General features: G+C 44.2%; 1 protein-coding gene across 3 annotated transcripts in view; it reads left to right on the top strand.

Moving 5' to 3' along the window:
* Positions 1–859: 859 nt before the first annotated feature.
* KCTD15 (potassium channel tetramerization domain containing 15) overlaps positions 860–12,517 on the top strand; it is a 44,671-nt gene continuing 33,013 nt past the window's right edge. Inside the window, exons 1-2 of one of the 3 annotated variants that reach the window (XM_053987277.1) lie at positions 860–1,202; positions 6,853–7,028. In XM_053987277.1, the coding sequence (XP_053843252.1) occupies positions 6,865–7,028 (164 nt within the window). In that variant the 5' untranslated portion in view covers positions 860–1,202; positions 6,853–6,864. Of the gene's footprint in view, positions 1,203–1,438; positions 1,656–5,843; positions 6,239–6,852; positions 7,029–12,517 lie in introns of those variants that run through there. The other 2 variants (XM_053987276.1, XM_053987275.1) reach the window with 2 other exon arrangements.

Raw genomic sequence — 12,517 nt, 5'->3', positions numbered from 1 at the left:
GGCGCTCCGCAATAGCACAATGCATGTCGATAGACGTCATTTGGTTTTAATGGCCTACAGGAAATTTGGCGTTTACAATGCGAGACATTAGCAAAGGGTGAAAGGGAGGGGGAGGCAGGCAGGATGGATGGCTGGGAATAATTGCAGCCCCCCGCCCCCGAGGCCCCCCGGCCGCACCTCGGCGGCGCTGGGTGCTGCAGGGAAGGGGGGGGTCCGGGCTATTTTTTTATTATTTATTTTTTAACTTCATCTAGTTTATCAACAAGTGCAGAGTGGGTGCTACCCTAATTGTAACAGAGGAGTCAAGAGATGTGAGAAACGTGCCCTGTGTTACTTATTTGGGAGCTGAAAATTTATGCCTAGTTGAAAATGCCTGGGGAAATATTACATCAGACCAAATGACAATGATTAAAATCAGCTTTTTTCCCCCCTTCCCCCCCCCTCTTTTCCTCCTTCTTCTTTTCAGTAAGTCTGTTGAAGGACGTGACAGTGGCCTGATCCTCCCCAACACCGAACCGTTATCCCCCGGCAGGGCCGGGTCGGGCCGGGCTGCGCGGGACTCCGCGGGGCAGCGCAGGGCTCCCGCCCCGGCCGCGCCGCGCGGAGCGGCTCTGCGGGCGGCGGCGCCGGGGGCGCGGGCTGGGGAGCCGGCCGCCTTCCCAGCCTTATTTCATTTTCAAGGGCTGTATTTTATTTTATTCTGGGGGTGGGGGGGTGGTGGGGGATGGGGGAGTAAATCTGCAGACCTTCACCAAAAGGAGGGAAAAATATCCAATTTTCATCGCAAAATTAGCTAGGGCGAGAGCAAAGGGCTGAGCTAATTGTAGCCTAATCCTCTGCCCTGCAGGCGTTTGCAAAGCCCTGAGCAAGAATTCGCTTTTTTTCCTCCTCTTCTCCCTTCCCTCTGTTATTTAGAGACGGGATTATTGCCTTTCTTCTCATAACAGCCTCGGCAGTTTCATTTAAAGGCTTTCCCCCCCCCCCCTCTCTCACACACACATACACAGGCACAAAATAAATAGAAAAAGAAGCAGCAAAAACAGGGGAAGAGAGGAGACAGAGAAGCTTTAAAAATAATAATAATCACAGCAGGATCTGCGGAGCAAAGACAGTAATAAAAGCAAAAAGCTGAGCCCATCCACACACAGCCCCGGCAGAGCCCAAAGCCAAAGGGGGGCTGGCAGATCTCTTCTGTGCTCAAGGTAAGGACCTCGGCAGCGGCTCCCGCAGCTGCCCGTGCGCCCGCCCGTGCGGGGCCGGAGCGCGCCGTGCCTCGCACCGCGCCGCGGTTCGCGCCTGCTCGCGCTCCTTTTTTTTTTTTTTTTTTTGGAAAGTGCCTCTTCAAACTCACTCGGCTGCCGGCTCCGGGGAGCAGCGGCGGAGGGGTGTTTTTTTAAAGCTACAGGACCCGTTTGCAGCCGCCCTGCTTTGGTAGCGCCGCGCGTGTGTGCGTGTGTGTGTGTGTGTGTGTCTGTGTGTGTGTGTGTGTGCGTGCGTGTGTATGTTTTGTTTTGCTCCGCTCCAGCATGGGCAGCGCCGGCGGAGCCCCGCGGCCCGGGGTGCCCGCGCTCCCAGTGCCCCCCCGGCCCCGGCTCTGAAGACGGCCAAGCCCCAGCGCGGCGGAGGCAGCGCGGCTCGCTCCGCGCGTTCGCATGGTACACGCGGAGCCGCGGGCTCGGGCGGGCGGGAGCGCGGCGCGGCGCGGGGGTGCGCGGGCCGGGGCGCGGGGGCTGGCGGCGGGGCGGCTCGGCACAAAGGGAAGGCGGGCGACAATGGGGAGCGCCGCGTATGGAAAACACGGGCGGGCTGTGAATGAAACTCTGGCGCCAGTGAGAGTGGAAGGCTTGGTTTGGGGTAGACTTCAAACCACTCTAGGCTATAGTTTGCATTCCTGCTCCTGCATGCGATGTGGCACACTTCTGCAAAATTAATACATTAGCCTGGCTAATGCTCACCACCATTGGCTGCGCGGAAAATGTGCAGGATCGGGGATTCGGGCTTGACTTTTTTTTTCTTGCATTCATCTAAGACATCTTTCTTGTTATGTGGGAATAAGTAAAGGACGCCATGTTGTGCCTTCTTTTCTTTTTTTTTTTTTTTTTTTTCTTTTTTTTTTTTTTTTTGGTTGAATTTTACCTTCGGGCATACAGTGTGTTCAAAAGAAAAAGGCAGAAGTTGAGTGACCGGGTGCGTTGCTGGCTGGTGATTTCCCTGACCATCAGTAGGGAAAAGCGTTTGGGTGACGTGAAACTTGCACTAAATAGACTCGAGTCTGCCAGAGAGAGGCGGGTTGCGGAGGGGGGGGGGGGGAGGGGGAGGAAGGAGAAAGCCTTTCCTTTTTTTTTTTTCCCCTTCTTTTTTTTTCTTTTTTTTTTTTGGGTGGGGGGGAGGCAACCAGAGCTCCGGAGGGAGTTCCCCCTTTGCTCCCCTCCCCCCCCCCCGCAAAAGTTTTGGGCACGGTCTCCTCTGTGTCTCGGTGCAGTGTTCAGTAAAGCAGCGTGGAGGTGTGTGCAAATGTTTATGGACTTTTAATTTTGGAGCCACCGAGCCCAAGGTTTGTAGCCCCCCGCCCCCCTTTGTCTTTGGGCTGGCAGCACGGCGTAGCGAGTTGTCTCGGAGTGGCTCTGGAGGCAGACCCGAGCGGTCGCCGTGCCTGTGTAGGCAGACAAAGGTAATTGCCCAGCCTGTGGCTGTGCCCCTCCGGCGGCGCCGGGCGCAGCCCGGGGACGCAGACGCTGCCCCGGAGTCACGGCACTGCCGGGGGAACTTGTGGCCCGCAGTGCCGAGGATGGGGCGGTCGGGGGGATGCACTGGGTGGGTTTACCCCTAGTGGGTGTGCTGGTACAGAAATGAAGGTCCCTGCGGAGGAAGAGCAGCTTCCCCGAGGCTCCACAGCCCGGGGCGCAGCCGGGCCCGGGTGCTGCGGCCCGGCCCGCCCCCAGCCCGGCTCCCCGGGAGAGCAGCTCCATGGCAGGTCCGTAAACCTGCCGTTTTCATGTCACGTCTTAAATGTGCATGAAGGAATTAAACTGCACGAGTGAATAACAGCATTAGTTTCAATTAATTTTTATCCTGGCAACAATAAACTTTAGAAACAAAGCGCTTTTACATCCTTAATTAGTCTTGCTTCCCATCTGTAGTCTTTTAAGTGCCTGCTCCTTGATTTAACTTTGTCCCTCCTTCAGAGCCGCCTCCTTTTTTATTATTTTCCTTTTTTTTTCGTTCCCCCTTCCAGACTGCTGCCTGTTTCTTTCCTGCAACCTTTCACCTCCCTTGTCCCTATCTGTCTGCTCTGCTCTGTGCATTTATTTCTCCTGTATTTTCCCAACATCAACAGCAGTATTGGTTACCATGGCCCCAAGCTATGTGCAGAGGTGGGAAAGCTTCATCCGCCCAAAACTTCTTACACTTTTGAAGTCTTTCTTTTAGTAGGATCTGAAATGTATCATCTAGAGTGTGTATTAAATGAACAGTATTCCTGAAGGCTTTAGAGCAAGAAAGGCAACACCCTGGAAAATTCTGCAGTCTTTCAGCATTCTCTGCCCTAGGGTTATAGCCCTGGGCACGGAGCTGAATGGAGCTCTTACAACTGCCTTCTGTTTACCTTTTATGGTTAAAATAACAGCTTAGCAAAGAAGCAACTTCATGGAGAAACGATTCAGTGAAATCATCTCAAGCTGTAGCAGCATAGCTAGTTTAATCACCCCTAGAGAGCTGAACAACTGTGAGCACAATGGGACACAAAATCATTTTGTGTGTAAATGAGCATGGCATTGTGATTATTTCACTTTGCATGGGCAAATAGTTTTTACAAGCAGTTAGCTTAGGAAGGCAGAAAGAGATAAGCTGGCTCTGAAAGATCTTGGTGTGTAATGTTTGAAAAACTAAATATTCACATAATTTGGGAATCAGGCTCTATTGATTTTGCCTTCAGCAGGTTCCTGTGTTACTTATTAGAGCAGGGTTATTGCCTGTGCCACTAGTTGGGATGCTGTATCCTGTTGTAGGCAACTAAAGAGCAAGGATTATTTTACATGGTTTAATAAATGAAGTTTGTTAGTGTTTCTGTGATATTTACCCTTAAGGTTTTAATTTTCTCATCCATATTAGAAAATATGTGCATAAAGACTTCCACTGGATAAATACATTTAGGATTTTGGTTTGTGCATAAAATAAGTACATTACTCAGTGTGATGAATTTTTGCTGTGTGTTACATTAAGAAGAGGAAGGAGTCATTAGAAATAGGGTTATGGTACCTTAAGAAACGGGGTATTTTTTTTTTTTGGAGCAGTAGTGCTTAGCAATCGTGCCTCTTGATAATTTGCTCATACAAAAATGATTGAATTCCACAATTTTAATAAAAATCTAGGATTCATTTTTTAATATGAATCCTCTCCAGCCAGTGTTTGAATTCCCCTTCTCCTCCTCTCCCCTCAAAAGCCAGTGGCACCCTCAGTAAGTAAGAAAAGCCATAAAAGTTTGAGAACTATTTTAGCTTTCCAGTGATTTTCTATAATTAAGTGTTTTTTCAACACATGCTCTAGCTGAGAAATGCCAAAAGCAGAGGATTGTTCAAAAGGTCCCTCCAGTGAATAGTATAAATTAAATATCTACTGTGTGAGTATGGCCTCACTGAGAATCTCAGTCTTTACAGATCAAGGAATTTACTGGTATACTAACATTAAACAAAATCCTAAGATAGCAGCAGTGTTTAAATATGCACAAATAGATTCATATCACTTGATCTTTAGCTATCTGTGCATATTTTAAAATTGATGTCTGTATTTCAAGACAAATGGTTAAATGTAAGACACATTTACAGAGGACTGGAAGTCCTTTGATTTCATTTGGAAATTGTAACAAGGGGTGAAGATGAGCCCTAATTAGACTTTTGTTTTGTGAAACTGCGTGAGATTTATTTCTAAGGCGGCCCTGTACCGTGCAAGGTCTGTACCTTTATCATTAGTGAAAATGGTTGGGGTCTGAACAAAGACAGGGTTGACATTCAGCCTGCATCTTCTGACCCTTTTATTTAAGTGGAGGAGTAGAGACTGAACATGAGTTTACAGTGCTCTTTGGTAAGGAAAAAAACCAGCAACCTTTGTCTGTGTTGGCAGACAGATCACTAAACATGTTGCTAAAATACTGCAGGTACTTACATACTAAGTTGTTTTTGAAAGTTAGGTGTTTTATTTATGCTGTATGACATATTTACTGGAGGTTGGCCACAACAAGCTCTTGTGGGAAACAAGAAAGCAACATCTTCAGTCATGAAAGGATTCAGTCACTTTCCTTGAAGGTGGTGCTGTAGTGAAAATGTTAATGCCCAATTTCGCATCGGCTGACACAGAAGTCCTAGGACAGAGTTGGCATTTGCTTCGTGCTCAGTGCAGATGTCCATCCAGCCTCTGAAGAGACAAGGATGTGGATTCATAATGGGGTGATGTATTCCTGTGCTGTAGATGCAAGAAATCCTTAGGAGCTAACCAAGATGAAATACAGTAAATGGAGATGTTGTGATGACTTTGTGAAGCTGTTCAGATTTGTTAAGATTTTTCAGTCCCTTTCTCTATAGCTTGGAAATTATTTTACAAGGAATGTTGCTGGTTTATGTTCATCAAGTGGCGTAGTCGGGCATCTTGTGCAAAATACTGCTAAGAGAAAGGCAAGAACAGCTTTAGATTTCTAAGAAACGTTGTCAAAGTAATGTGGGAGAAATAGAAATTCACTTTGCAATGCTGCATGTAAAGTGCTTGTCAGATGCAAGGAAGAGCCTGGGTGCTTGGTAGCATGCTTGAATTACAAAATACCAGAAAAATTAGATTATATTCAGAAATGTCTTCAACTATAATGTTTTGCATGTGTTGCTTTCCCCATAAGGGGGAGAATGGATGTACATTTTCTTAAACTTTCCTAGAAGGGTTTTTTTCTGTTTGACCTGTGTGCCGTCTGCACCGATTGAACTCAGATCAGCTTTGAGAAACGTTTCGTGGAGAATAAGCTGTGCTTTTCTTAAGAAGAGAATTGAGGATTTTTCTTTTGCTTGGTTGTCCTGTCCATTTTTAAGGCATTTCAGTATTTTTAGCTTTGGTTTTGCTGATTTTTTTTTTTTTTTTATTCAGTTCAGTAATTTCACTAATTTTCCAATATTTTTAGGGCAGGAGACATTAGGTGGATCGTGGAATTTATGATTTCACGTGCTGGATGATTCAATACTTTCTTGTCCTAAATGCATGGGTCAGTTTACTTATCTTTTTGTTTTCACTGCTTCCAGGTATTAATTGCTTTCAGTTTGAAAGCTTATTAGTTGTTTAGGTCTAATATTAAGGTTTAACTGAAAATTATCCATTTATTTCACAATTATTGAAAATAAGCCAGAAAATTGATCTTAGTTTGAAGTGAAATTTACTACATGTATAAACTAAATGCCTTAGGTACTGAGGAAGTCACTAATTTAGAGGTGTCTTGTTACTGAGACAAACTTGCAAAAACCCCCTGAATCCCAATTCACAAATTGGTTATTCGTTTGTCAGGGGATATTTCACATCTAACACATAAGCCCACGACCTTTAATTAGAATTTTGCAGTTTGTTTTATGCCCCTTGAGGCTGACACCTTGAAAATTTTTTTCTTGATTTCTTATTGCTAATAAGCATCTTTCTCTTCCCCTCTGGTACTTAGAAGAAAATGATGCAAATACACTTAATTACAGCAGTGGCAATAATTTGTTAGCTGAATATGTGATCAGGCAGATTTAAAAACGATCTGATTAGATCTGTGATCACGCTGGAAAGAAAGGTAACACAGTGCTACATTTAAGAGAAACTGTTCTTTTTGCCTCCCCGCTGCAGGAGGGAAGAAGCATGTCCCGTCTGTCTCTGACACGCTCCCCGGTTTCTCCTCTGGCTGCTCAAGGAATTCCTCTCCCAGCTCAACTCACCAAGTCCAACGCTCCCGTGCACATCGATGTAGGAGGACACATGTACACCAGCAGCCTGGCCACCCTGACCAAGTACCCAGACTCCAGGTGAGACCTTGGTGTTGGCAGGCTCGCTGCTCGCTGCGGGTACCTGTGAGGAATATTTCAGTGCGAAGTACGATTTATTATATATTCACCGCTTATGAATAATTCAGTTCCTGATTTATACAGTAACTTCACTGGGGTTCTGCAGAAAAAAAGGCCTGTACAATTTATATATTATTTAGAGAGTCTATTAATTTTCTCTCTCAACGTCTTCTGAGCTCTGCTGATATGTTTGAAGCACCTGTTGGTGTGCTGCCCTAGATTATCTCCAGCTGTACCAGGAAACTTGTTTCTTTCAGGTTTGGGGGGGGGGGAATTGTTTTTTTCTTCCTCAAGTAGAAAGAATGGTTCTACTACTATGGGACTAATGGATGCTTCTGTTGGCCAGGCAGAATCCTGACCTCGCTGGTAGCTGTGTGCCTCAGCAATCAGTTCCTCTGGCCAGTGTCTGGCTGACCCACTCTGGCTGCTGCAGGTACATACAGGTTGGATGAAATTCCTGTGTGTTTGAATGTACTGCCTTGTGCTGGACAGGTTGCTGACATGGCTGGCAAGATTTATGTAGATCTGGCCAGAATTATCTCAGGACAGACTCCAGATCCGCGTAGTTAGGAATAGATGTGGCATGAGATGATATTTATTTGTGTGTGACAGGGAGTCTCTGTTGTCTGCCCAGCTGCCAGTCCTGCAGGCTGTGGGCACCACGGAGGGCAGGGGATCGTGGGCAGCGTGCAGGGCACTGCTCTGTGAGGGGTGAATGCCCATTCGTGGGAGCAGGACCTTGAGAGGAGCCTGATTCTGATTTACAGCTATGGCCACTAAAGCAGTGCAGCTTTTGGTCGCTGAGGCTGCTCTGGGTGCAGAGGGTGAGTTCCAGGGCTGAGTGTGAGTGTGAGTATAGGGCCAGGGTGCCCAGTGCACTCTTGGCTCCAAAGCAAGCCAAAGCTCAGGTTTTTTTTGCCAGAGGTTTTGCTACTTGCATGGCCAGTATTCCGTAAGATAGAGAGATTTTTTTTTCTTTTTTGGTATGACAACCAGTATAAAGTGCTAGTTCCATCTGAAGATTTTTCTTTTAAAAGAACTAAGGGGTTTTGCAGATTTGGCAGGTTCCCAAGCAATAAATGACATTTATAGAGACACCTTGAAATGCCTCTAATATCATAAAGCATATGGCTGTGATTTCATTCCAAGGAAACGGAGCTGCTGAAATTCTCCATTGAAAAAAACCCAATTATTAAAATACCTAGATTTTATGGTCGGAACAAAACAGTATGTTTTTTTTTGGACAGGTCTGTTTAATAATGTCTTTGTGGTACTACTTTAATCATAGAGAAGAAATCTGTTTAGTGAAGAGAAATTTATAATGGAGAGCATACAAATGCTTCGTAGTATTAAAAATTACAGTGAAGATTCAGCAGTTGTAATAGAGTGACACATCTGTTTCTGCATTTTAAAATATTGCTGCTATTTTTAAAATATGCCCCACATCAAACTTACTTAATAAAAGCTTCAGTTATGGAAGCTTTGGGAGAATATACATAAATTCACAGATTTTATTTCAAGAGACTAGAGTACTGAACCAATTTTTTTTTCTGCTTGATAAATAACAAAAGCATATTTCTTCGGATTTTGAAAGTACAAAGTACAAAACTGACCAGAGCTTACATGCTGCCTGATGTTTTGCTGTGTACCGCCTTTCGTTTATATTGCCATGTTATCTTAGAAGGCTTGAATGCTTTTTCAGCTGCTCAAACTTCAGTTCTGACTGAAGTGAGAGCTTCCAGGATGAAACCTAGAGATGACATTATTTTTGTAGCAAAAGATAAACCTTCACCAGCAGCCCAAGTAGGACATATTGCTTGATACATTATGAAACTGGGTGAAGGCTGTATCTTATTTACTATCTTTTTTTTTTTTTTTTTTTTTTTTTTTTTTTTTTTTTTTTTTAATATTGTTGTTTTTTCTGCAGTGCTGTGTAGTAGACTTAGTTGTAAGCCCATCACTGAGTCCCTCATTGGCCTGCTCGCATTCCTGGTTGAGGCAAAATAGTTGCAGTTATTCCATGAGGATGGCTGGAGCTCCTGGTGCAGCTTCCCTGCCCCGTTGGGAGTTTTCCATATGGCTTTGCAGTGCTGGGGCTGGGAGAGGATTCCCAGGTCTCTCACAGGGCAGGAGGAGAGAGCGCTCTTCAGAGCAAATCATCTGGCAATAATGCCAGGGCACTGCTGGCTCCTGCCAGAGGTGTAACGTGTGGCCACGTGGAGAGGCACGGCCACGCTGAGCCACGTGCAGAGCTGTCTGGGTTATTTTGGACAGCGTGTTAAACTCTTGGTGTGAGCCTGAGTGTAAAAGCTTCACATCCAAGAAATCCCACTAATTTGTAGATTGTATTTCAGCAAAAGATAGAAGCATATGCTGAAATGCTTTGCTAAATCTTAGCTGCAGTCACATAAAATAGTTTGTGCTCACTGAAATTGAAAACTGTGAGAATGAACTTCCTTTTTATTTGTTTTACAATTTCTATTGCTTTCTCTGTGCTCCAGATCCCAAAGAGCTTCTAGCTTGTAGCTTTTTAGCATATACTGTACTTGGGTTTTTAAGGACACCTGGATTGTGAGCATGTGTATAAACAGGTGTGCATGCACAGAAACATTACATGCTGATGGAAAAAACAAATCACCCAAGTCGTGTTGGAACTTCCTCAATGTTTTGGGGAGGTCCTGAGCGAACTCAGTTCATGTTGACTTCAGTGAGAGGGAGGAGCTCCCAGCAGCTGGCCAGGTCAGCCCCAGCAGGAGCACGTGTAGGTGTGACCAGTTCCTGCCATGCCTGTGCTGCAGTCACCCTCTGGGGTGGCACAGGTGGCACCTGGGGTGGCACAGGTGACACCTGGCAGTGTGGTGCATTTCCTGTTGTGCTCTGAGAGCAGTGACTGGGCTCTGCCCACCTTAGCTGTGTGCTTGGCTCTGCTTTGGGGAGGAAAAGGATCATATTGGGGAAATCTCACTCAGGTTACTGAATGGCTGTTAGTGTGGAGCCAGAGGCCAAATCTTGCATTTCAGAGATCCCAGAGTTGTTTCAGAGCATCTTTGATGTTGTTTGTATTAGTGCAGCTGCTGTGATCAGAGCATTTGTCCATTGATGAAATTTGCATAAGTAAAGGGTGCCAGATTAGGCACTAAAGAGGGTAGATGTCCTCTTTCCCGTAAATTTTTATGGCCCACATAAATTCTCTTAAGAGGAGAAAACTTGAGCAGGCACAACTGGCTGTGACAAAAGAGAAGAGGGTTAAACAGCCACTGTCAGAGGTGGTTTCTGAACCACTCAGACTCACCCACTACTCTTGCACACCTTTCCAGCTGGCTTTTTGAATTAAACCACACACAACAAAAGAAAAAAAAGCTGGCCTTTCCGAGGGTGAAAGGCAAGGGAAACAAGAAACATAAAAAGAAACTGTGATCAACAACAGCGTAATGATGGTGGTCTCAGAAATTACCTCACAAATAATATTATTATTCTCACATCCTGTACCTACTTGTGATCACTTTCCATGCATACCCAAAATTGTCATTAAAGTTGATAAGCTTTGAAGGTACAAGGAGGTTGATGTTGTGTACCTGGATCTGTAGTTTGTTTTCAGCAAATTCTCCTACTTAAACTCCCAAATCTTGTAGTTCTGAATTGCAGGTTAAGAAAAAAAAACCAAAACAACTAACCAAACAAAAAAAACTCCATTGAATTCTACTGACTCTTACCATCAGCATCTTTTTTCTATAATAATTGGCTAAGTAGAGAAATTATTCATCTTTGTAACATTTGCTCTGGAAATTTCATTCCTGTCTTCACCCAGAGGACCTCTAAAGCAGCCCCTTCACACATTGACACTTAAATGTGGATTTATATGACAGATTGTAAAGGCTGCAAAACCTCTAGCACATCTACAAAGTGAGTTGCAAATTGTATTTATCCAACGGAGTGAGACAATTTTTACACTCAGAAAACAAACCTGCACCAAAGTCCAAGCTCCTTATGTGCAGTCAGGAATACCCAAAGGCATTGCCAGATCCCCCAGTCTTATTCCCACTGAACTCTGGCAGACATCTCACTGACTTCAAGCAGAAAAGAAGTAGAACCTCCAAATCCCTCTAGACCACAGCAAGCCCCAGCTTCTTGATTTCACTGGAAATTTTGATACCACTTTGAATTTTTTTTTTTAGAAAGCAGAAGAAGATTTTTTTTTTTGTCAGAAGCCTGTCCTTTTCACAGTCCTGAATAGTGTGTTTATCTCAGAGAATTGCTGTGAGCTCTCTCTGAGCTGTGCTGCTGTACGAGGTAAATATATTTACCTTCCATTCTTGGCTAGTTTGTGTATAACCCTCTGTTTAGGATACTTCCATGTGCTAGAAAGCTGATGCTTTCTGTGACATTACTTATGACAAAGGGGAGCAGGAATGATTTCCATGGCAGTGCCACTGTCCAGGTGGGAGCAGTGTGGGTGCACAGAGCCCAGAGAGCCTCCCTGGGGGTTTGGGAACTCTGCTCCCAGCCTTTCCCCCTGGCAGGAGTGAGCTCCTAAAGCCATAATGTTGCTTTCTTCTTTGGAGAGTTTTAAAGTTCTTTTAAAAGTTTTCTATGCTTTCTGATGTTGACATATTTCAACTGAATTTTCTCACACTGTTCATGTAAATAATGATTGTTTTGCATTCTTCTTTGTGGGTGGAGAGAATTGATGGACTGTTGGTTTAACCAGTGTGGTTGGAGAGGTTACAATTTCACCCTCCAATCCACTGTCACTTTTGTTATTCTATATATAGTAGACTCAGAAAATAAAATCCTCTCTTTCAGTTTGTTTCTTCCCCCTTTTGCATCTAGTGTCTGTGTGTGAGTTATTTGGTGTTATAGTGTGACACCATTATACACTTTTTATACCCTTTTTAGTTTCTCCAGTAAATTTATCATTTATTGATTTATTTATTTTATGGGCCACATAATTTATTTAAATTTAAATTTTCTTTAAATTGAACTTAGGTAAGCATATTTAAAAATCAAGGATATACTTGTTAAAGTACATGTACACATACAGAGTGTATGTATGTTATATATATTACCAAAATAAGCTTAAGAAAACATAAAGATAACATTACTGACACTGAATAAAAAATTGATCTTAATAAAATGGAATAAAACATAAAATCTTAAAATGAATAAGAATTAGACCTGACCCTGAATAAACTAAAGAACAATCAAACTTAACAGAAATGAATCCTAACAGAAAATTGCTCTTAATGAACTCAATGGAATAAGAAGACATAACATTACAATGAAGCTAACAACATGATACATTGAAATGGCCCAGGGCAGCTGAGGCAGTGCAGCACAGAGCCCCTCCTGATCTCAGCTCTTGGGCACTGGGCTCTGCCACCCCAATTCTGGAGCCTGTGCCCTCCAAGGAAAACCAGCACAGGTTTTATTATTTGGTTCAGGAACTAATG

The sequence above is a fragment of the Vidua macroura genome, chromosome 11 (assembly GCF_024509145.1).
Source record: "Vidua macroura isolate BioBank_ID:100142 chromosome 11, ASM2450914v1, whole genome shotgun sequence".
Taxonomy (NCBI): domain Eukaryota; kingdom Metazoa; phylum Chordata; class Aves; order Passeriformes; family Viduidae; genus Vidua; species Vidua macroura.
This window is presented reverse-complemented; position numbering and strand designations above follow the sequence as displayed.